General features: G+C 41.0%; 2 protein-coding genes across 2 annotated transcripts in view; one reads left to right on the forward strand and one right to left on the reverse strand.

The window, feature by feature from the left end:
- Positions 1–653: 653 nt before the first annotated feature.
- On the reverse strand, positions 654–3486 carry nudt2 (nudix (nucleoside diphosphate linked moiety X)-type motif 2). The gene is made up of 2 exons (XM_080197665.1): positions 3341–3486; positions 654–1358 (listed from the first exon to the last, which is right to left on the reverse strand). Exons 1-2 carry the CDS (start codon positions 3471–3473, stop codon positions 1048–1050), a joined length of 444 nt encoding a protein of 147 aa, XP_080053791.1. The 5' UTR covers positions 3474–3486; the 3' UTR covers positions 654–1047.
- Positions 3487–3900: 414 nt separating this feature from the next.
- The window catches only part of LOC145349217 (kinesin-like protein KIF24), a 68391-nt gene continuing 46659 nt past the window's right edge, over positions 3901–25632 (forward strand). The window contains exons 1-4 of the mRNA XM_080197677.1: positions 3901–3990; positions 6720–6834; positions 11512–12140; positions 21663–21852. Of these exons, the coding sequence (XP_080053803.1) occupies positions 11533–12140; positions 21663–21852 (798 nt within the window). The 5' untranslated portion in view covers positions 3901–3990; positions 6720–6834; positions 11512–11532. The remainder of the gene's footprint in view (positions 3991–6719; positions 6835–11511; positions 12141–21662; positions 21853–25632) is intronic.

Raw genomic sequence — 25632 nt, forward strand, 5'->3', positions numbered from 1 at the left:
AACTTAGCCCCCAGCTCTGAATGATTTGATTAAATTCTGCAAAATGCCTTTTAACCTGACATTCAATATAACTAATCATTTTCCCAAATTTGACATTTTAAATGTGCATTCTGAATGCAGTGAGTGAAATTATTTTCCAGACTGTTAATTAACAATTCCCTCCAAGCCAACCGTAGAGAGTTTCATTTGTCACTGTCTTCATTTACCCTTTGATCCCCAAAGGTGCACGTCATTTCCCTTTGGACTGAGTAGAGCTGGGTTTTCCAATTTCACCCGCATCTGGGATTCTCCAGATCTGCTGCAATGAATGGAGCTTTGGCTGAGCACCAAATTCTGTACTCGCTGGCAGCAGCAGTGGGGCATGAACAGAGAATTCCAGCCTTTAACTTGTCTATCTCCTACTGACTTTTTATACGGTTAGTTGATATCTGTCTCTATGCCATATTTGATCTGTGCAAGGTCAGTTTGTAAGTCAGCGCACTTCTGTTCCTTAAGGTATTCCATTCAGGACTTGCAATTCTTTCTTCTAAAATTCAATCTGGTTATATCTACCCAGCTCAAAACCTTCCTTTCCCAGCAATAATCTAATCAAAACCAAGGGAATTCAAATACAGTGAAAAGTAATATAAATAATGCTAATAAAATCCAAAGAAAACAATGACAATCTTTTCTTCTTTATAAATTAAGTAGATGACAGACAGGCAACGCTAGACGTGAACAATGTTTTTGTTCAATTTGTATATGTCCAACTACTTTAAGCACATAGAATTTTTGCAAATAGAAATAGAACGGCTGGAAGTACTCTGCAGGCCTGCAAGCATCTTTGGGGGAGGACAGAATAAATGGGCTGAATCTTCTTGGTCTATTGGAAAGGAGAGAAGAGCAGAATGGCCAGGAGAAGGGATTGGGAGGGGGAAACAGGCCCATTTGAATTATATTTTGTGTATTGAGTTTCAAGAGCAAAGTGGAAAAAAAGGGAAGTTTGAGAAGAAACTTCAAAATCTTTAACAGAAGTTGAGGCCCTTTCATTTTCCAAAGAACCTGGTCTTATTTATTTGAGATGAACTGATGAGCTTCTCTCAGCGCTTCCTGCATTTCTTGATATTTAGCAAGTTTACAGGCCTCTTCCACGTTTAACCAGCAGAACGTTTGATGCTCATCAGAGAGTTTTATTTCTGTGTTATGGTCCTTTACTTCTGCCAGCCAATAGATAACAGTTTTGGGTTTATTATTCACAGTGTATATAATTTCCTTTTTGTATCCATCAAGCACATTAAAATCTTTGCTTTTGAGTCCAGCTTCTTCCTCGGTTTCGCGAAGTGCAGTTTGGAGATCATCTTCACCTGGATCAACATGCCCTTAAAAAATACACACATTAGACCTTAATGGCTTATGTAACCACATCAGTGAGCAATTGTGCTTTACAAATCATTATTAAATTTTTAACTTTATCAGTTTTGTGACCAGAAAGCTTTCTGGCTGACAGATTGTATCTATGAAATATATTGGAATGACACACTGTGGTGTCAATTAAATAACCATGACTATTTTTTGCTGAACAATGCGGTCTAAGGATGATTTGGTGGGAGTGTTTAAAATCATGAAAGAATAGGGCAGGGTAAAGCAGACTGTTTAGCAAATGAGTGGCCAGGGTTGAGGAACAAGATTAATTGTAAGATCAACTTCTTTACCCAGAGATTTGTGGGGCTGTGGAATTCACTCCAGGGTTAGTGGCTGTGGCCAAAACTATGGTTCATATTTTGCAATGAGCAGGGAAAGAAAGACTTCTGCTATAAACCTCATGTGCACCAGCCCACATTTTTTTTTAAAGCAGGTTTGTCAACAAAAACCTCATCATCACAAGTTTGTATGAACTCACCACCCCTAATCTTTCAGAGTCAGACACTCTGTACTGCATTATTAATAACCCATTTACCCCTAATTATAGAAAGCCTGAGTTTTTCATTCACCTTTAGAGTAAGAACAGTGGGTAAATAGCTTAAGTTTGTACCATCACAACGTTGTTTAGATTCTGTGAAGACTGCATCAGCACAATCTGCAGCAGAGTACATCACAAACAGCACCTTCCAAATTTCCATGTTAAACTATGCAGGTACAAACAGAAATTAGGCGCACCCAGAAATAATGGTGAACGCTGACAGCCTCAGTTACTAGAACATTCAATTAGAACATAGAACATAACAGCGCAGTACAGGCCCTTTGGCGCTCTATGTTGTGCCGACCAGTGGAACCAATCTAATGACCCGCTAACCTAAACTATTCCAATGTTATCCATATGCCGATCCACTGACCATTTGAATGCTCTTAAAGTTGGCGAGTCCACAACTGCTGCAGGCAGGGCATTCCATGACCTTATTACCCTCTGAGTAAAGAACCTACCTCTGACATCCGTCCTATAATTACCACCCCTTTTGTTAGCCATCACCATCCAAGGTAAAAGGCTCTCACTGACCACCCTGTCCAATCCTTTGATCATCTTGTATGCCTCAATCAGGTGATTGAGGTCAGGGCGAGTAAGTGTTTGTTGGCATGCATATTTTTCATCACTGGAACTAGGGGATTCGGTGTTAAAATAAAGGGTGTCTCATTTAAGATGGAGGCGAGGAGAAATATTTTCCGAGGACCATGAGTCAATTTCATAGAATGATAACAGGATGTTCAACCCATCATGTCCACACTATCTCTCTGCGGTAACAATTCACCTAATGCCACTCACAATGTCATTACCCCTCCCCCCGCAAGCCCTGCAATTTTCTTCTCTTCAGATAATCATCCAATTCTCTTTTGAAAGCTTGATTCCCTCCTCCCCTCACAAGTACTGCATTCTAGTCCTTAACCCCTCATTGCACAAAGAGGTTCTTCCTCATGTCACAACACATACTTAAACAGAGGCTCTGCTGTTTCCCTCAGAATGTTCTCAGTCTTCCCAGGGAGTTAGGTGCCCATTTTTTTTGTTCAATCATAGGTTGTGAGGGTCACTAGCCGACCAGCATTTATTGCCCATTCCTCGTTGCCCGAGGACAGTTGAGAGTCAAACACACATTGCTATGGCTCTGGAGTCACAGGTAGGTCAGACCAAGTCAGGACACCAGACTTTCTTCCCTAAAGGACATTAGTGAACCAGATGGGTTTTTCCAACAATCAACAAAGGTTTCATGGTCAACAGTGGATTTTTAAATCCAGACTTTTTTATCGAATTTCAATTCCACCATCTGCTCTAATGGGATTCAAATCCAGTGATAACCCGGCTCTAACCTGAACTCCTCCCCCCACAACCCCAACAATGACTGCTCCGGGTACAACTCAGGATCAGCCTCACCTTTCGGAGGCGTCCAGTGATGCTGCCCGTAAGAGGTCTGTAAAAGTAAGAACTGGATTTCGGGAAGTGTAGACGCTAATGCCCCCGCATAGAACCGCCGGAAAATGATCAGGCCGCAGGCCCGGAGCGCCATGGCCGCAAGTACTAGGCGGAAGGACCCACCCACTACCGGAAGTTCCGGGTGATTGACAGATCAGGCGGCTCCTGAACAAAAGCTGACTCGGGATTGGTTGGCGGTGAGGTCCTGTCAGGTCAGTGAGCTCGTGCATTCTGATTGGCCAGTTCCGTGACGCAATCTGATTGGTCAGCTTCGTCATGCACGTTCTGATTGGTCAGTTCATTGACGCAATCTGATTGGTCAGTTCTGTTGCGTGCACTCTGATTGGTCAGTTTTGCCTCGCGCATTCTGATTGGTTAGGGCCGCGGGTTCCGCAGATCGTCCACCGCTGATTGGTCAGAATACCCGCTGCCGTCTGCCCAGCCGTGCGTTCTGATTGGTCGGGGTCGGCCGCGGGTTCGTGGCGCGTCTTTTCGCTGCGTGGCTTTCAAACGGCCGGCGGCGTTGCCATGGATGTGAGCGGCGCCCTGGTTACGGCAAGGGAAAGAGAGAGCGAGAGCGAGGAGCAGGCGGAGGGGCCGCTGAAAGAGCGGTAGGTCGGCGCTCACCACGGCAACTATCTATATTTATATTACAGAATAATGTTATATAAAAAAGGACAGAGCCACTGGAGAGAGTACAGAGGTGATTCGCAGGGATGATGCCACAAATGTGGAGTATCAGCAAATAATTAATAGGCTGGGTCAAAAGGCCGAGGAGCGACCTAATGGATGTCTTTCAGATTATGAGTGGAGACAGAAGGAATGCGTCCACTTGTGGGGAAGGACATAACTAGAACTATCAATGTACGGATATCATCAAGAAATGCAATCGGGAGTTCAGGAAAACTTATATAGTCTAAGGGGAGGAGGGAGAATGTGGAACTCACCGCCATAGGGAATGAATGGTTGCAGTGAATATTACAGAGGTATTTAAAGGAGAAGCTAGACAAGCGTGTGGGGAAAAGGGAAGAGAGGGATGTGAGTTTAGAAGAATGAGGGGAGATCTCATTGAGACGTATAAGATGATGAATGGGATGGATAGGATAGAGGTGGAGAGACTCTTCCCGCTCAAAAAAGACAGTAGGACTAGGGGGCACAGCCTCAAGATAAAGGGGAGGCGGTTTAGAACGGAGTTGAGGAGGAACTTCTTCACTCAAAGGGTGGTGAATCTCTGGAATTCTCTGCCCGTTGAAGTGGTGGAGGCTGCCTCGCTAAATATGTTTAAGAAGCAGGTTGATGGGTTCTTGATAAGAGAGGGGATTAAGGGTTATGGGGAGAGGGCGGGAAAGTGGAACTGAGCCACAACAGATCAGCCATGATCTTATTGAATGGCGGGGCAGGCTCGAAGGGCTAGATGGCCTACTCCTGCTCCTATTTCTTATGTTCTTATGTTCTTATGATGATAATAGATAAGGAAAGATAGAACATAAGAAATAAGAGCAGGAGTAGGCCATCCAGCCCTTCGAGCCTGCCCCGCCATTCAGTAAGATCATGGCTGATCTGTCGTGTCTCAGTTCCACATTCCCGCCCTCTCCCCATAACCCTTAATCCCCTTGCCTATCAAAAACCTATCAACCCGCGTCTTAAAAATATTTAGCGAGGCAGCCTCCACCACCTCAACGGGCAGAGAATTCCAGAGATTCACCACCCTTTGAGTGAAGAAGTTCCTCCTCAACTCCGTTCTAAACCACCTCCCCTTTATCTTGAGGCTGTGCCCCCTAGCCCTACTGTCCTTTCTGAGCAGGAAGAGTCTCTCCACCTCTATCCTATCCATCCCATTCATCATCTTATACGTCTCAATGAGATCTCCCCTCATTCTTCTAAACTCTAACGAGTACAAGCCTGGTTTATTCAGCCTCTCCTCATAGCTCAACCCCCTTAACTCCGGTATCAGCCTAGTAAACCTCCTCTGCGCTCCCTCCAAGGCCAAAATATCCTTGCATAAGTGCAGCGACCAAAACTGCACACGGTACTCCAGCTGCAGCAAGACCGCCCTACTTTTATATTCAATCCCCCTCGCTATGAAGGCCTGCATCCCATTAGCCTTCCTGACCACCTGCTGCACCTGCAGGCTGGGTTTTTGCAATTCATGCACAAGGACCCCGAGGTCCCTCTGCACCGTCACCTGCTGCAGTTTTTCGCCATGTAAGTAATAGTCCTTCCTACCAAAGTGGACCACCTCACACTTGCCAACATTAAATTCCATTTGCCAGTTCCTGGCCCATTCGCCCAGCCTATCTAGATCCTTCTGCAGACTCTCCACACCCTCCGCGCAATTTGCCGTTCCACCAATCTTGGTGTCATCAGCAAAGTTCAACACCATACACTCGGTTCCCTCCTCCAGATCATCTATAGCAGGCTTGAGTGGAGCATAAACACTGGCAAGGATTGATTAGGCGGAATGACCTGTTTCTATGCCACATGTAATCCTACGTAACAATATCTGGGATATAAACTTATGATTATAGCTAATGTCTTAAATGAATTGGTTTATCATATCCAAGGGAATTGGTTAATCCAAGGGCATTGCAAAAGTCAACTTACAGCCTTTAGAAATGTCAGTCCCAGTTTTTCACATTTATTGTTGATCCTGGTTATTAAAATCACAAGTTATTAGTGATTTTCAGTGCCGCATAACAGAGCACAATGATAGCTCAAAGAACAAAGAAAAAAGACAATAAAAATACAAAATTGGCTAAGTGATTGGTCAGTTAGGTGAATAGCAAATTTTACACTCATAGAGCTGTGAATTTTTGGAATTCTTTACACCAAGGAATTGTGATTGTTTAAATCAGAGATTGACAAATGTTTGTAGATGGAAGAGAATCAAGGGTTTTATGGGTTGATGCAGGAAAGTGTCTTGGGGTAGAAGACCATGATGAAGGAGCAGCACTCCAAAAGCTCGTGATTCCAAATAAACCTGTTGGACTTTAACCTGGTGTAGTGAGACTTCAGCCCACCCCAGTCCAACACCAGCATCTCCACATCACACCAACTTTGATGTTATTGAATGGGGAGCAGGCTTGAAGAGCTGAATGGCCCACTCCTGTTTCTGGTTCCTTACATACTTATTGTAAGCTTAAATACGATATCATGATCAAGCTACTATACTGGGCCTATCATTTCAAATTAAAATATAGTTTGAAGGGTATTATTATATAAAATATCATCAAGATTACCCAATGTCATTGATGATTATCATTTGCTTATTGAAAACATCAGTTAATAGGTTTAAATTTGAAATAAAAAATGTAGTGATTGTGGTGTCTGTCTCTTTAAGACAGCACAGCAGAAGAGGATCACCTGACTAGAAGGACCAATGTGGACTGAGAGTGAGTGATCACCACCCCCACCCCAGAGAGTTGAGTCCTCCTTGGAAGCCATGTGGTAAGCAGGTGAGCACTGGAGCACCCTAAGGGCTGTACTTAGTTTCTTTTCGTCAATAAATATCTTTTGTACCTAACAAAGCTTGAATGACCTTGATGATACCTGAAGTACATAATGTGTTGTTGGTGAGGGTGGGATGAATTGTGTTGGCACAGCTTACCTGTGGAGGAGTATCTGATTTGGTTGAAGTTTGGAAAAGAGAGATGCTCACCTGAGAGCCTGTTATTGGGCGAATAGACGCAGAGTTGTCAAGATGGTGCCAGACCCTGCGAGACAGATGAAGTAACAAATCTGGTGTGGCTGGCAAATCAAGAGATTTGGAAAGATATAGAAAATTAAAGTGGAGAGAGGTTAGTCTTCAGGACTAAGGGAAGTAAAACTTAAGTTAAAGTAAAAGATACCAATCTCTATACTGAGGGACTACAGGCAGTGAAGTTCTGGAGTTTTTTGGGAGAACAGAAGTCCCCATCTTGTTCAAGAAAGGAGAATGTAAAAAGGACTGGCACTAAGAAGCAGCAAATAAGAAACAGCTAGAGACTGTAGCTGCGATGATACATTTGCTGCAAAGGGAAACCAATGGTACCTGAACAATGACAGATTGTATGGGGAAAGAAGATTAGTACACAGCTTTAAGTGGTAATGCATTTAAAGTAGTAATGCATTTAAAACAGAAACCACAAGAAGAAATAAAGAGCAATGGACAGGTAAAATCAGAGAAAGCCCCCAAGTAAAGGGCAGCTCTCAAAAAGGGGCCATAAACAATGTAAGACTTCAGGCAATCTACAGTTCAGAGGAAGTAATAAGCCCTCAAGGAAGAGGCAACCCAAGACTCAGAGTAGGCAATAAAAGATCCAAGTGAGTGGGGAGCACTGGAAGACCCCAGGAAGGGCAGAGCACCAGAAGACCCCAGGAGAGAGACATTGGAGCACTGGAAGACCCCAGAAGGAGGGCAGCGAAAGGTCCCAAAAGGTGAGCAATGACAAAAGACCCGGAATGAGAGCAATGGAAGTACCTAAATGAAGAGCTGAAAACAAGCAAAATCAATTTTATCCCTTTTTATATTGTAATGAGAAGTTCCTTCAAAGTTTTAACAAAGAATTGCAAGCAAGCAAACAGTAAAGCTGTAATCAGTCAGGAAGTACAACAAGTCACAGCAGAAGAAGCAGCAAGGGTGCAGAGAAAAGAGTTGGACAAACTTTACCAAAAGCTACAAATAGAAAATGAGGTAAAAATGAAAAAAGACAAGGCCTAGGGCTGCGAACCATTTGTACCTAGTTTCTCTTTATCAATAAATACCATTTGTTCCTAACAAGCCTCAGTTGTTTTGACGATACCTGAAGTGTCACTATATAATAAAGTATATCATCTTGTAGCATTACACAGCCAGTGTGTGATTTCAACCTAAAAAAACAAAGTTGATTATACTTGAATGATCCTGTTATATTTGATACAAATTGTAAATATAATGTATTTTGTATAACGACATTTAGAAGGCTAAGTAGGTCTGAAAAAAAAGCAAGTAACGTGAAGAGAAAAGCAAAAGATGTTGTAAGCACAATGAAAATTTAAAAATTATTTTTTACGAATGGATGTAGTCAATTAACAAGAGAAATTTGGAGGATTTGGGTACAGCAGAGATGACTACTGAAGAATGTAATTGTGCAAGGGAAAGTATACAATTTAAAGAGTAGAACAGGTGAACCATAGACACCTTTTGGCCTTGAGCTGCTTTCCCTTTCTGGATCCTGACAAGCCCACTGGTACCCTGAAAATTCTCAGAGAGCTTAAAAACCCTCCCTCTGTGGCAACATGAATAATACGGGCCTTGTATCAGGATAGAAATGCTGATCAATTATTCTTTAGATCCCCAACTCTAAACTATTTGTTTGCTCCCAAGGTGAAATGAAGCATAACTGTTTGCATCCTGCCTGGAACTTGGGTGACTGGCAGTATAATCATGTGTTCACTTTTTCCTAGTATGAACAGTTTGTACCTTCTTTCCAGCAAAATAGTCCAGACCTCCGTTAACACCACAACACTCAGGTCTGTTGTCAGGCAGACTGTGGAACAGGTCAAACAATCCTCTTTTAATTTATTCTCAAGACATAGCCCTGAAACATACTACCTTATAAACTTCATATGTGCCATAGAATCTAAATACTGAAAAACGGCCTAAAAACAAATTACTCCCTGGCTGATTTCTTAGTATAAACATATAGATATGTTAGAGGCTTGGAAACCTTGGTGGAAAATAACCACAGCAAATTAGCCTTATGAATTTTTTTTACTCTTACATATAGAATTGCAAGATGATTATAGCTCAGGAGAATCCCATTATTTATCTGATATTGGTTCAGTGGTAGCACTGTTGTCTCAGTCAAAGCTGTGGCTGCAAGTCTCATGACACATCAACTTTTACTTTATACAATGCCTTAGGTGTAGATTATGTTTTAAAATTTGACTAAGCTAAATTAGACAATAGCCAGATTGGTCACCAAAAGCTTGGTCAAAGAGGCAGGTTTAAAGAAGCATCACAGAGGAATGAGAAGTAGAGAGACAGAAAAGTTAAAGGGGAGAAGTACAAAGATTAAGACATAGGCAACTGAAGTTACAGCTATCGGCGCTGAAGTCGAGAAAACTTGGCATTCGTAGAGGCCAGAATCAGAGGAGCATCAAGATGTCTACAATTGGGTGGTTTAGGAGGTTGTAGTGAGACCATGGATGAATTTGAAAATAAGGATGAGACTTTTAAAACCTAAACATTGCCGGACTGGGAGCCGCTAGGACTTGGTCAAGTTAGGAATTGAGCAGCAAAGTTTTGATATTTCAAGTTTATTTAGGCTGATAGGTAGGAGATCAGCCAGAAGAACATTGGAACAGTCAAATTCAGAGATAACAATGGGATGATTGAAAAAGAGGACGAGCACAGGAATTCTTCCTGGTGTCCATGCTAATGTTATTCCTCAGTTAACATTTACACAAGATTATGTACACGAGACAGCACAGAAATAGGCCATTCAGCATGGCCAGTTTATGCTGATGTTTATGTTTGACACATCCCTCCATCCACTCTATTTGATTTCATCCCATCAACATATCCTTCTAACTTCTTGTCACGTTACAAAAGAAGTTTAAGTACCAAACAAGTAAACCCCAGTGAGGATAATATCTGTGGTTAGCACTGTTGCCTCACAGCACCAGAGACCCAGGTTTGATTCCCATCTTGGATCACTGACTATGCAGAGTCTGCATGTTTGCCCCATGTCTACGTGGGTTTTCTCCCAAGTCCGAAAGACATGCTGGTTAGGTTCAAATTGGCTTTGACAAATTCTCCCTCGGTGTACCCAAACAGGCATTGGAGGATGACGAACTAGCAGATTTTCAGAGTAACTTCATTGCAGTGTTAATGTAAGTCTACTTGTGATGCTAATAAATAAACTTTAATGTTGGTCGTTACAACGATGAGGACTTCCCAAAAACAAATACTCAAAGTGCCGTGGCACCGATGCCCACATGGAAAAAGTGAAGGGTTTTTAACTTTTGAAGCTCACATTAAGATGAGTTGATGATGCCTGTTGAATGGATTAACCAACACAAAGGAAGACTTGCAGCACAGATGGAATTAGCACAAGGAGCTAAATTAAACTGGGACAGTGTTTATGTGACGCGATTGTGGCCACTAGGAACCATACAGAGGCTGCTGCCAAAAGCATTCTGATTTGCAAAGGAATTAAATGCTAGAGGGGGGATATGGGGCGGGATTTTATGGCCTCGGCTGGGCAAGGCAGGAGATTCCCACTCATAGTCAATGAAAATTTCCATTGTCAGATCCTTGCCCTCTCCGATTCCGTGGCAGGCGAAGTGGTAAAGTTCTGGCCATGGAGTGGTTTGATACCAGTCAGCTTTCCTGTTGCTTCTCGGAATTAAATATATTTATGGCTTGTTGGAAGATATCTGAGGGCATAGCAATTCCAAAGTATTGAGACACCCTCTAAAACAGATTATCTTGTCATTAGTTCATAGTTTGTGCAATTTACTACATGCAATTGCCTGCTGTGATTCCTCACATATAAAAAATGTTATATTTCAAAGGTTTTAAGGCACTTACAGGATGTGAATGTGTTATATAATTGCAAGTTTTTTTTGTTCTATATGTACAGTTTATTTGAAGTAGTTACAGTTCTCAATGCAATAGCTAAATTAACAACCTGAATTTACTATCTGCAATGTGTATGGTTTATTTACTCTGAAAAAAGAATTGCTGTTTCATTAATGAACATGTTAGGTGAGATTAAAAGCACTCCACTGCCCCTTTTTTCACTTGTAACATTCAGAAACTGGATTTGAATCATGTTTAGATAGATGGAGTAAAAGTCTTCACTTAATATTGAAGCAAAGAGTTTTATTCTGACTCATGCTGTACCTAATATAGGAATGTTTAGTGTTGGAACCACCAAAAGTGATTTCATCTTTGTCCCAAAATTCCTCTCCTTGGTGAAACTCTTTTCTTTATAAAAAAACAGAAATTTTACAGATAATAATTGTAACTCAAGTAATAGCATTCAATTCTATTTTCATGGAGATTCTGATTTATTAAGACCAAGAGCTTGAAGGGTATCTTTGATAAATATTTCCCAAAATAATACTAAAATTGAAAATCTATTCTGCAAATTTTTGTTTTCCAGTGTTAATATAAGTTTGGCGGGATGTCCTCGTGCCTCTATGAATGTCTGTGTGAAGCAGGTCTGGGACAGTATTACACTTGCTTTACAGCAATGGGGTTTCTGAAATCGCAAGACCTGGTTAAGCTGACCGTGAATGATTACTCTGTGTTGGGGATACACACTGTGCATCATCAAAAACGTTTATTCCAACTCATTCAAATCATCAAAGCTGTACAAGAAGAGGAACATGGTGCCAGTGCAAGTACTGACCATGCCCAGGCACCTAGTTTCTTTGTGGAGAAAGTTAAGCCTGGCCCCCGACGACAGTTGAACTTTGAATCTTTATCAAATAACAAACGGGACAATGTAAGCCAGGTATCTGATCCCAGTAATTACCCTCAGTCATCATCTTGTGCAAATCAACTTCAGGATACAGCTTCAGGATTGTTGAAAAATCCTTCACCAGTTGACCAACTACCTGCCAAATTATCTCTCAAAAGTATGCACTCCCTTCCTGCGAAGGAAGATGGTCACCCAACAACATTCTTACCAAACGATGGACGGATTTCTGACGATAGTAAAACCCAGAACACAAAAATGATTTTTCACATCTCAGGATATAATTATGGATTACCACATGCTGTCTCAAGGTATTGTAAAAGCCTTTTGATCATGCACTAATTTCTAATTCTTTAGAGCTTATACAAAACTAATTTTTTAACAGGAAAATTTACTTATTAATATTACCACATTACATAATGAAAACTAAATTTCACAATATTAAGGCACAATGGAACATTGCATTGAATAATTTTCTGAGAGGCCTGGGTTTGAATTCAATCTGGATTTCGTGTGATTAATATTTACATTGGGTACTGTGTGAAATGAGTTTGAGCATGCAAAATCTCCTGAGTTCTTGAGCATTCATGAGCTGGTTCAGTTTATCACAGCCAAATGATAATAAGTCATTTAGAGTAAACCAATATTTGCATGCAAGTGCTCAATACTAAAAAGTTTGAGGAGAAAATCCTAGCTTTTGTAGAATCATTAAATGATACAGCACAGGATTAGATTAATCAGCTCATCATGCCTGTGCTGGTATTTTGAAAGAACTATACATTCCTCTGCTGTTTCTGCTTTGCCCAGCAACATTTGCTCCTTCAAATATTTCTCTCACTCCTTTCTAAAAGTTAAGATTGAGTTTGCTTCCACCACCATTTCATGCTGTGCTTCCGAGATCCGAACAACTCACTGCATTAAAAAAAATCCTCCTGTCACCCCTTTTGCCAGTCACTTTAAATATTTGTCCTCTAGTTACTGAACTGACCAGGGAGCAGGCAATTCTGGATTTGGTATTATGTAATGAGCAGCGATTAATTAATGACTCAGTTAAGGATCTTCTAGGGAAAAGTAATCACGGCGCAATAGAATTCAAAATTCAGTTTGACGGTGAGAAATTGGAGTCCCACACTCACATTCTGGAGTTAAACAAAAGTAATTACGTAGGCATGAGGACCAACTTGGTCCTAGTGGATTGGGCATGAAGGCCAAAAGATAAGGACAGTCGATGAGCAATGGCAGTTGTTTAGGGAGATTTTCAATTCCTCCCAACTAAAATATGTTCCAGAGAGGAAGAAAGATTCTAAAATGGGAACACAAGAAATAGATATAGGAGTAAACCACCAGGCTCTTCAAGCCTACCCTGCCATTCAGTATGATCACGACTGATCTATGCCAACCTCATCCCCTTTTCTGTGCCATTTTCCCTACAGCCGTCTATTCCTTGATCTATCAAATATTTGTCCACCTCTACTTTACTTCTAATGATTCAGCCTCCACCACCCTTTGGGGTGGAGAATTCCAGAGATTCACTGCCCTGCAAGAAGAAATTTCTATGCACCTCAATTTTAAATGAGCGACACTTTATCTTGTAGCTATGTCCCCTTGTTCAAGACTCTCCCACCAGTGGATATGTCTCACTATCTACCCTGTTGAGCTCCTCAGGATCTTATGTTTGAAAAAGGTCAACCCTCGTTCTTCTAAACTCCAAAGAATACAGACCCAGACTATTTAGTCTCTTTGATAAGACAACCCTTTCATTCCAGGAATTAGCCTGGTGAATCTCCTTTGGTCTGCTTCCAATGTTACTATAATCCTTTTTTAGGTAGGGGGATGGAGATTATATGCAGTATTCCAAGCGAGGTCTCACCAACACCCTGTACAATTGCAACAAAACCTCCCTATTTTTAAACCCCAAACTCTTTGCAATAAAGGCCAGAATGCCTTAATTTTTTGTTGGACCTGCCTACTTAGCTATTTGTAACGCAGAACTAAAACACTTAGATTCCTCTGTACTTCATTCACCTGCCGTCTCTCTCCATTTCGATGACCATCTGCTTTTTGGTTCCACCTACCGAAGTGCATGACCTCACACTTCCCCACATTAAATTCCATTTGCCAGGTTTTTTCTTGCCCAGTCACCCAATCTATCTACATCTCATTGCAGAATCAAAGTATCCTCATCACAACATGCTGTTCCACCTATTTTGGTATCATCGTCAAATTTGTAAACCTTACATTCTGTTCCTTCCTCCAGGTCATTAATGTAAATAGCAAGCCAAAAACTAATCCTTGCGGTACTCCACTAGTTACATCTTTCCACTCTGAAAAGGACCAATTAATTCTAGCTCTCTTTTCTATGTGACAGTCAGTTTTCAATCCATGCTAACATACTTCCTCCAATTCCTTAGGTTTATTTTATGCACCAGTCTCTTATATGAAACCGTGTCTATGATTCTTTCACAAATGCATTTTGGGAATCCAAATACACTACATTTACAGATTCCCCTGTATCTACTCCCTGTTACATCCTCAGAAAGTATTTGAGCAAATTTGTCAAACATGATTTACCTTTCATAAAACCATGTTGACTTCGTTTGATTATATTCAGCTTTCCTAAATAATTAGCTATTTTCCTCTTTGATTACTGGCTCTAACATATGACCGATAATGGATGTTAAACTAATTGGCCTATAATTCCCTACCTTCTACCTTGCTCTTTTTTTTTGAGCAAAGGCATCATATTGCCTGTTTTCCAATCTTCTGGTAAACTCCTGAATTTAGCAAGTTGCAAAAAATTTCAACGAATGTGTCCACTATCACTGCAGTGTGATTTTACTGTACCTTTAAGAATTTTGTTTTTCAAATCATGTCCTCTGCAGTTTGTAAGCAGTTTTTTTTGTGACATCGGCTGCCTGCTTAGATGTCTTTTATTGCTGTTTAAATGGGGTTTTGTTTATTTTTTACTCTGGGTCTAATGCACTTTCTGGATGTTTACAAACTTTTGAATTGTTGGGGAAAGAATGATTGACAGGTCAGGTGACAGGAGTTATTCTCCTTTCAGTTTGGTTCAGAGTCAGAGACTGTCCTGGTTTTCAAGCTGCAGCTGGGTTTTGTCTGTCTCTCCCTGATATTGTAAATTTTGCTGGTGAGCTGGAAGCAGGTCTTCTTGCCTTCCTGGAGTGAGAATTCTGCTGTTGGTGGTTTGCTAGCTGGTAATTAGAGGTAAGGATTGCTCTGTCCCTTGCAATGGTTCGCTGGTCAAAAGCTAAAGGCTAGCAGTGGCATTATTTCAATCTTGGGGTCTACTGTAAGTTACAAGGCTGGAAAGTCAGAGTTTCAATTCTCCAACTAAAGGACTAACTTCCAGCATCATGTGAGCATTCTGATTTTCTGTGTTAAATGTGGCAGATGTATGTTTATAAGGAGGTTTGTTGTAGTGGAACAGCATTTAGCTGCTGAGGCTTATGCAATATCATGGGTTTTTTTTTCTTGTTTGTAATTGGTAAAAGCTATTCCTAATTTTTTTCTATGTGTTAATGGTATTCTTGAATAAACTTTATGATAAAAGCTCCCTAGTGGGTCATTTGAATCATACCTGAAGTGAAACATCTTGTGCTTACCCGAGCCAAATTCAAAACTTATGATCCAGACAGACTTCATTAAATATCTTGGACTTTCTGACTTGGATTATAACAGCAGCTACTTCCATTAAAAATCTAGCATGCTGTTTATCAGGTCTTGGCGATTTGTCTGCCTTTTAGGCCCTTGAGTTTCTCTAGTACTCTGTCCCTTGTGATTGGGATTTTTGTAAGTTTTACCATGTTATTTGAAATCAGCCTATCTGATATCTTAAGGATATTTGCAATGTCCTACACGGTGAAGACTGATGCAACATAAGCACAGTGGTTACAAATCAGAGGCTAGGAGAATTGCAGGAAATAACTTTTTAAAAATTCATTTGTGGGATATGGATGTCGCTGGCTGGCCAGCATTAGTTGCCGTTGGAGGGCAGTTGAGATTCAACCATGTTGCCTTGGCTCTGGAGTCACATGTAGGTCAGACCAGGTAAGATTTCCCTATCTAAAAGATGGGTTTTTCTGACAATCGACAATGATTTCACGGTCTCCAGTAGATCTTTAATTCCAGAATTTTTTTTATTGAATTCAAATTCCACCATCTGCCATGGTGAAAATTGAACCCGGGTCCCCAAACATTAGCTGAGTTTCTGGATTAGTAGTCTAGCGTTAGTACCACTAAGACCATTGCCCAGTGCCTCTCGACTCCCGCTATCCTGTCCACCGCCTACAAGACACAAGTCAGGAGTATCATGGAATACTCCTTACTTGCCTGGATGGGTGCAACACCAACAACACTCAAGAAGCTTGACACCATCCAAGATAAAGCAGACTGCTCGATTGGTGTCACATCCATTCCTTCCACCACTATCCACAAGATGCACTGCAGCAATTCACCAAATGTCCTTAGATAGCACCTTCCAAACCTATTTAGAAAGACAAATGCAGCAGGTACATGGGAACACTGCCACCTCCAAGCTACTCACCTTGGGAAATGTATTGCCATTCTTTTGCCATTACTGTGTCAAAATCCTGAAATTCTCTTCCTGACAGCATTGTAGATTAACCCACAGCACATGGACAGCAGCGTTTCAAAAAGGGAGCTCACCACTATTTTGTCAAGGGCAACTAGTTATGAGCAATAAATACATGCAATGCCCATATCCCACGAATGAATTATAAAAAAAAATTAGCATGTCTGCCATTTCTTTGCTTGCTGTTATCAATTCATCTGTCTTGCTCAGCAGAGGTCCCACACTTACCTCAGTGCCCGCTTCCTATTTATATATCCATATAAATCCTTACTCCTTGTTTTATATGCAGTATGCATGTTTTCTCTCAAAGTTCATTCTCTCCCTCTTATGCATTTTTTAGTCTTTTGTTGCTGGATCCTAAAGATTTTCCAATTCCCTGGTCTGCCACCCTCTTGCCACTTTGATTATCCTTGATCTCCTTTGTTACCACAGATTTTGCCTCTTTCTTATGGAATCCTTCATTTTGATTGGTGTAAACTCCTGCTGAGCATTTTGAATGTTTGCTGCTCATTTACTGATCTATACCCTAGCTTGTTAGCTAAAGGGCAATGGTATTGTACCATCTATCTCTGTATTCAAGTCATTAATATAGATTGTGAAGAGTTGGGACCTGAGGACCGAACCCTGTGGCACCCCACTAGGTACATCTTGCCAGCCAGAAAAAAAAGGCACTTATCCCGACTCTCTGCTTTCTGTCAGTTAGCCAGTCTTTTTAACCAAGCCAGTAAATTATCCCTAACCCATGCGGTCTTACCTTGTGTATTAATATCTGTGAGGTGCCTTATTAAAAGCTGACCTGAATTCCAGATATACTATATTTATAGGATCCCCATTATGCACTTGGCTTGTTAAATCTTCAAAGAACTCTAGCAGATTGGTCAAACATGATTTACCCTTCATAAATCCATGCTGACTCTGATGGATTGTGTTTGACTTTCCAAATGTCTTGCTATTACTTCTTTAATAATGGATTCTAACAATTTCTCAATAACGGACATTAAACTAACTGGTCTATAGTTTCCTACTTTCTGCCTCCCTTCCTTTTTGAATAACTGAGTTTTCTCACATTCAGAGAATTTTGGAATATCATAACCCACTATCTCTGCTGCCACTTCCTTTTTTAATATCCTTGAATGTAGGCCATCAGGCCCTGGGGACTTATCTTCAATCCCAATAGTTTTTTTAGTACTATTTAACTATTGATTATTATTTTAAGTTCCTCCCTTTCTATGACCTCTGCATTGCCTGTTAATATTCAATCATAGAATCCCTATCGTACAGACAGTTCGGCCTGTTGAGTCTGCACCAACTCTCTAACAGAGCATCTTACCCTGTCCCACCCACTGCCCTATCCCTGTAATCCCATACATTTACCATGGGTAATCCATCTAATCTACACATTTTGGGACACTAAGGGGAAATTTAGCTGGCCAATCCACCTAACCTTTGGACTGTGGGAGGAAACCGGGGCACCTGGTAGAAACGTGCAGACATAGGGAGAATGTGCAAACTACATACAGTCACTCAAGACCAGAATTGAACCTATGTCCCTGGCACTGTGAGGCAGCAGTGCTGACCACTGAGCCACCATTATTGGGATGGTATTAGTGTCCTCCACTGTGAAAACTAAGGAAAAATATTGATTTAGCATCTCCGCCATTTCTATGTTTCCCTACTATTAACTCCTGGGTCTCATCCTCCAAAGGACTAACATTCACTTTAGCCACTCTCTTACCTTTGATTTATTTATAGATGCTTTCGCTATCCATTTTTACATGGGCCTGGTAAAAACGCCCACACCAGGCGCCATTTCCCTGGTCCTGCACTCAACCCTGGAACACCTAGATAACAAAGACACCTATGCCAGAGTCCTATTTATTGACCATAGCTCAGCCTTCAACACCATTATCCCTAAGAAACTCATCTCCAAACTCTGTGTCCTGGGTCTTGGCTCCTCCCTCTGTGACTGGATCCTGAACTTCCTAACCCACAGACTACAATGTGGGGAGGCGATGGCCTAATGGTATTATCGCTAGACTATTAATGTAGAAACTTAGCTAATGTTCTGGGGGCCGTGGTTCGAATCCGCCACAGCAGATGATGGAATTTGAATTGAATAAAAAGAAATCTAGAGTTAAGAATCTACTAGTGACTGTGAAACCATTGTCGATTGTTGGAAAAACCCACCTTGTCCATTAACATCCTTTAGGGAAGGGAATCTGCTGTCCTAACCTGATCTGGCCTATGTGTGATTCCGGAGCCACAGCAATGTGGTTGACTCTTCATTGCCCTCCAAGGGTAACCAGAGATGGGCAATAAATGCTGCCCAACCAGTGACACCCGTATCCCACAGATGAATTTTAAAAATCCATAACAATAGGCAACAGCTCCTCCACAATCACCCTCAACGCCAGTGCCCCACAAGGCTGTGTCCTCAGCCCCCTACTATACTCCTTATACACCTATGACTATGGCCAAATTACCCTCCAACTCAATTTTCAAGTTCGCTGATGACGCCACCATAGTGTGTCAGACCTTAAACAAGGATGAGATGGAATACAGGAAAGAGGTAGAGAATCTGGTGAACTGGTGTGGCGGTAATAACCTCTTCCACAAAGTCAACAAAATGAAGGAGATAGTCATCGACTTCAGGAAGTGTAGTGGAGAACTTGACTCTGTTTACATCCATGAAGTGAAAATGGTTAAGAGCTTCAGGTTTTTAGGTGTCCAGATCACCAACAACCTGTCCTGATTTCCTTCCTTCCTTCCCCCCCTACCCCCTAAACCCCGATGCCAACACTATAGTTAATAAAGCCCACCAACACCTCTACCTTCTCAGAAGACTAAGGACATTTGGCATATCAGCTACAACTTTCACCAATTTTTACAGATGCACCATAGAAAGTGTTCTTTCTGGTTGTATCACAGCTTGGTATGACTGCTGCTCTGCTCAAGACCGCAAGAAACTACAAAAGCTCATAAATGTAGCCCAATCCATCATGTAAATCAGCTTCCCATCCATTGACTCTGTCTGCACTTCCCACTGTCTCAGCAAAGCAGCCAACATAATTTAAAGACCTCACGCACCCTGGACATATTCTCTCTTCCACCTTCTTCTGTCGGGAAAAAGATACAAAAGTCTGAAGTCGTGTACCACCTGACTCGAGAACAGCTTCTTACCTGCTGCCATCAGACTTTTGAATGGACTTACCTTGCATTAAGTTGATTTTTTTTTACACCCTACCCACGACTGTAACACTACATTCTGCACTCTCGTTTCCTTCTGTATGAATAGTATGCTTTGTCTGTGCAGTGCACAAGAAACAATACTTTTCACTGTATGCTAATACATGTGACAATAGTAAATCAAATCAAATTGAAAAGGATTTAAACCTGTTGGGCTACACCGGCCTTTCCTGCTACCAGTGAAATCATAGAGACTGCGGGATAAGGCTCTTAATTGGGGATTGATGCTTGGGCCAAAGGTTAGTGCTCAATTGACATCTTGCGTGCTGTCCAGAAAATCCTGGCAATGACATGCAAGTTTGCTGCCAATTGAGAGAGGTCCTGATTTATTGGTCTGCTGGTGGCTTGTAAAATCCAGCTGATCGTCTATGAAACTTCCCCCGTCATTTTCGTAGGATGGCCTGTAGTTCCTGAATATATGGCTCTTTTTAGTGAAAACAGTGACAGTGTACTTGTTTAATGTCTCGGCCATCTCCACACGTCCTTCTGAGTGTATGATCATACCCACCCTTCCTTTGACTGTGAGTTAATAAAATACTTTTGGGTCCCTTTTCATGCTACCTGTGGATTCATGCATTCATTGTCTCTTTTATTTCCTTTTTCAATTTTTTTTGAATTCAGTTTGTTCCTGTACTGTTTAATGAATGTTGCGTTTATCATTGACCTCCTTTCTCTGTTTTATTTTAATCTCTATATCTCTTAGTCAACACAGCAAGCTCCAGCTTTCCCCATTCCCTCTCCTTGCTTGGAAACATACCTAGTCTGTATTCATGTTGCCTCCTCTCTGAGGGCCTCCCAATGCACGTTATTGTTTTACTTTCCAATCTTTAAAATCCAATCCACCTGGGGCAGGTCCCTTTTCAAAGTTTGAAATTTGCCACCTTCTAGTTGGGTTTTTCATGTTTGGCAGCTGGTTGTCCTTTTTCACACTACTTAAATCTAATAATATTGTGCCTTCTGGTCTTATAATAAGTTTACAGATTAAAAGCTCCAAGGTTCCAGATCTGTGCAGAAGGACAATTTTTAATTTTTGTTAAAGAAAAGATTACTAATGGAAGCAGCAACAAGGTTTGACTGCGTTATAGTGAAATGGGAGCTCCAAAACTGTACTGACTCCAAAAATTCATAGATCCGATCGTAGACTTCTGGCAAGTTTGCTAGAAGTGCAGCAAAAGGAACAGGTGAACTGGTGTGGCGATAATAATCCCCCCCACAATGTCAACAAAATGAAGGAGATAGTCATCGACTTCAGGAAGTGTAGTGGAGGACTTGACCCTGTCTACATCCATGAAGTAAAAATGGTCAAGAGCTTCAAGTTTTTAGGTGTCCAGATCACCAACAACCTGTCCTCATTCTCCACCACCACCCCCCGCCCCCACCGATGCCAACACTATACTTAATAAAGCCCACCAATGCCTCTACCTTCTCAGAAGACTAACGACATTTGGCCTTATATATTAGCATCCTAATATACATATATAGAACCTGGCTGTGTGCAGATTTGCCAATCACCTCAAACACGGCTCTTGCAGACAGAGCAGGTAGAGCCAGGTGGAGGAGGTTTAATGAAATTTCTTTGACAGTTCCTTATTACCAATGGAGTACTAGACTTTACTGAGCTGTTCAGATATTCAAAGCTATACATACATACTTGAGAGGAAGTGATTGTGACATTTTATGTATCATTCTTGACTTGCAAAATTTCTAAACATTTGTTCTTGAGATGTGAATACATTAATTGGCCATTCCTACTTAGCCTGAGAAAATGATAGCATGCTCTCTCGTGCATGGTGCACAGTTTTTAAGATGAGTAGTTTGAGATTTGATAGTGTTTCTCAGGTGCTTGGATTTACCCAGAGTGCTCTGCAGGCAATAAAGTGCTTCTTGAAGTGTGGTCACTGTTGTAATATAATAGTTAGCCAATTCTTTAGTTTCTGGAATTATCAATTACTGTTTTACCTTTTTTTATTCCTAGGTCTGTGAACCCTGGGAAAGAACAATCATGGACAGAGATTGAAAAAATCCGCGTGTGTGTTAGAAAACGACCTCTGGGAATACGAGAAATGCGACGTGGAGAAATTGACATTGCAAAAGTGGAAGAAAAAAAATCTGTCCTTGTTCATGAAAAAAAGGAAGCAGTTGATTTGAAGCAATACCTCCAACAAGTAGGATTCTTAATTCTTTTAATTTCTTCAATTTTAAATATTACCCAATGAATATACAGTGAATACCTTTTGGGAGTAGTTTCAGTTTTCTAAAGGAGAAAAAACAGCAGTAGTTCAGTGTATTGAAACCATGGTGTATTAACACCATGGCGGCATGGTGTTAGAAGATGGTAAATCATTGAAGGGTTGACTGATGAACCACTCAAATTGCAAATCGTTCTGATCTTGAAATATCATCCCCATGCCTGTATTGTTCAAGATACTACAGATTGCGCTCTCCCATAATGTTGCTCATGGACAAATACTTGTATATTTTCTGCTGTTCCAATGCTCACTAACCTGTGTTACATATTTATTTTGACCATGGGAACATTTTTCTGAGGAATTTGTTTTCCCTTGAGGAAATCTATTGAAACTTTACCATGATGTCAATTTTTACATTGTTTTGCTGTTCTTGTGTTCACTTGGTTATGAGGGACCAAGGAATAACACTTTGTCATAGAACAATGGCAAGTGAAATTATTTAATCACGTCCTGTAAATTAATGTTATTGTTTAAAAGCAATATATAAAACATAATTACTGCATAATTTCTATAGATCCTAGAAAATGATACTAGTAGTTTGGCTGTCACCAATGAGATGCCTCAAAAATGTATTCTAAGTTGCTACCCATGGCAATTGGTGAAGCATAGATGAGTTGTGTGCTCAAAACTTGTTACTGAAAATTATTTCATAGCATTTCACAGGGAGGTGACATATTCTGTTTAAAAGATCGGGGGAATGATTTTGAATCAGACCAGGAAGAGTGTACAAAGGTCAGGATCACTGTGAAGCAAACTGGGAGAAGTGGGAAGCAGTTCAGCATCACTTTGAAGCAGGTGAGGAAGAGTGTGAAGCAAGTGGGGAACACTGAAGAAGACCAGGAGGAGTTTGGAACAGTACCAGGATCACTGTCACTGTGAAGCAGAGGGGGAGCAATATGCAGCAAGTCAGGATTATTGTGTAGTAGACTGGGAGGGCTGTGAAACAGGTCAATACTGCTAGAGTGAGAGAGAAAAACAAATCAAATTGTGACAGCACAGGAAAGGTTATGGGTTTATTGACAAGTGAGTATTGTGGCTTTGTTTTCCTTTCAAGAGCTGAGAAATTAATATTTAACTTTTTAATATAATAGTGCTCCTAATTCCTACGTTCCTAAATATTAAATATTTCAATTAACTTTTACATTTAAATGATAGCAGTAGAAGTGGAGTAGCTAGTGTGTTTTTTTTTGAAGTAGTAGATTTTGTGATGTACTAGATATAGGAAAGACAGGGAAGTTCTGACCCCTTAGAATGCACATCCTGTTCCACGTGGGAACTCCAGAACATTTCCTGTATCCTGGATAACCAAATGTAAAGGAAGTGTGGTCAACTGCAGTTGCTCAAGCTCTAGGTTTCATACCTTGCATCACAGTGACACTCAGCTTTGTGGATAACATGTTTATAGATGTGGTCATGCTGCAGCTTAAGAGTATGCAGGCAGAGGGGGAATGTGTGACTTTCAGGCAGTTGAGAAGAAATGAGTAGGTAGTACAGGAGTCACAGTACACTTCACTCCAGCCACTATTCAATTCTGAACATTGAACCAAGTTCATGGCACCATGGCTGGCTCAACTGCATGGGGGGAGGGGGGTGAGGGGGAGGATAGAACAGATGAATGCATGGCTAGAGAGATGATGCAGACTGGAGATTCTTGGGACATTAAGATCAATTCTGGGGAGAAGAGATATTTGGAGGCCTGAAGGGGTGCGCCTAAACAGAACCAGGACCAATTTCCTTGTGAGATGCTTTGCTGGTGCTGTTGGGAAAGCTTACATTAACTTGGTAGTGGTGAGGGAACCAGCAGACAATAAAGAGGAATGCCAAGTACAGAATTTTGGGATAGACAAATAGTGCTGGATTAAGATACCCAGAGAAAATAAGATATTAATTATGTTCAGAGTAAGAGGGAAAGTAATAAAATCTAAATTAGGGTTACAGTGCATATGTGTGAATGTGCAGAGTGTAATAAATAAAATTGGTAAGTTGCAAATGCAGGTAACCACTTGGAAACACGTTGTGACTATGACCGAGACTTAGCTCAAAGAAGAGCAGGGTGGGTATTAAATATTCCTGGACACAAGGTGTCCAGAAACTCTGGTGTATTGATTAAGATGGACATTGCAGTGCTAGCAAGGGAGGATGTCCCAGAGGGGTCAAGGACATGATTTATTTGGCTAGAGCTAACAGTCAAAAACTATGCAATTACACAGTGTAATCTTTGGGCTCAGTGTAGTCAATGGGCCACCAACTAAAGAGAGCGATTTAGAGGAGCAAATTTGCAAGGAAATTAGAGAGAAGTGCAAGAATTATTGAGTAGTTATAATGGAGGACTTTAATTATGTGAATGTAGACTGAAGTAGTTGTAGTGAAAAAGGCAGAGGGGACAAGAGCCCCTAGAGTGTGTTCAGGTGAATTTTCTAAAGCAGTTCTTGTCCAGTCCAAAGAGGAAGGAGGTGTTGCAGGACTTGAGAATGAGCTGGGTTAAGTGATTGTGTGATCAGTTGAAGAACATTTGAGTGGCAGTAATCATTGTATAATAAGGTTTAGGTTGACTATAGAAAAGTTTCAGGAACAAGAATAATTAACTTGGGGGGGGGAAGTCAGCTTTTATAGGGTAAGAATGTATCTGACTTTGATAAATTGGAATCAAAGACTAGCATGCAAAACTGTAGCTGAACTATGGCTGCTTTTAAATAAGAGATGGTTCAGTTAAAGTCAAGGTGGGGATAGGTAGGGTGAAAAAGATAGAGGGTAAGATGAAGCAGCTTAAGTGCTTGTGACAGATGTTAAGTAAGAACCACACCAACTTTAAAAGGCTCAGAAGGGAATTGGAAAAAGCAAATAAGAAAAGTAGAGAATGTGAGACTAGCAATTAACATAAAAGGGATAACAGGCGTATAAGTATTAAGAGTGGTAAAAACGAGGAGTAGGGGCCAATTAGGGATCAAAAAAAGGAGATTTATGCATGGAGGCTGAGGTAGTAAATGAGTCTTTATTCCTCCCTGACAGAGAATCCTTGACTAGCAGACAAGTATCAGAATTTTGCAGAAAATGCTGCAAGAAGGATGCCCCACACCAATTCCTCACTTGGCAGAAGTGGTCATGACTTGATGGAGGCTCACAAATGTGCATCAGCAGATGAAAATAGTGTGTGTTAAGAAAAAAACAATTTTGCTGCACCGTTTTAAATTGTGATCCTGACTTCAGTGGACATGTTTGCAGGGTTGTGATCCAAATCCCTCTTATCCATGAAAAAAGCCATGTGAAACGAGCTAGGCCAAGGCGAGAGAGGAAATTTGTTTTTACAGGCAAAAATCTAAAGCTTTCAGGTTTGCTAACCCTGTTCCTACCTCCAGCAGGACGGTAAAATTCCTTCCATTGTCTATTCTTGTGGAAAGATAGGGTGAGATTTAGAGCGTGACTGTTGAGGAAGTCAATAAAGATATGTAGGGCTTGTATTGTGAGGTGAAGAAGCAAGATGGAATGCAGATATGGTGGATTTTGATGATTAATGCAAAGGGAATGTGTAAAGTGAAGAACGAACAGTAGGAATAGTGGTTTGGTGGGGTAGTATGTTAGAAAATGGTGTGAAGAGAAGAAATAGGAATAGGTATAGCCAAGGATAAAAGTTGTGGTGGATGGTAGGAAATTGTTGAAAGCAGCGAGGAAAGGCTGAGATTATTTTTGTGAGAGTTG

The sequence above is a fragment of the Carcharhinus amblyrhynchos genome, chromosome 1, assembly GCF_965287045.1.
Source record: "Carcharhinus amblyrhynchos chromosome 1, sCarAmb.v2.hapA, whole genome shotgun sequence".
NCBI classification, from domain to species: Eukaryota; Metazoa; Chordata; class Chondrichthyes; order Carcharhiniformes; family Carcharhinidae; genus Carcharhinus; species Carcharhinus amblyrhynchos.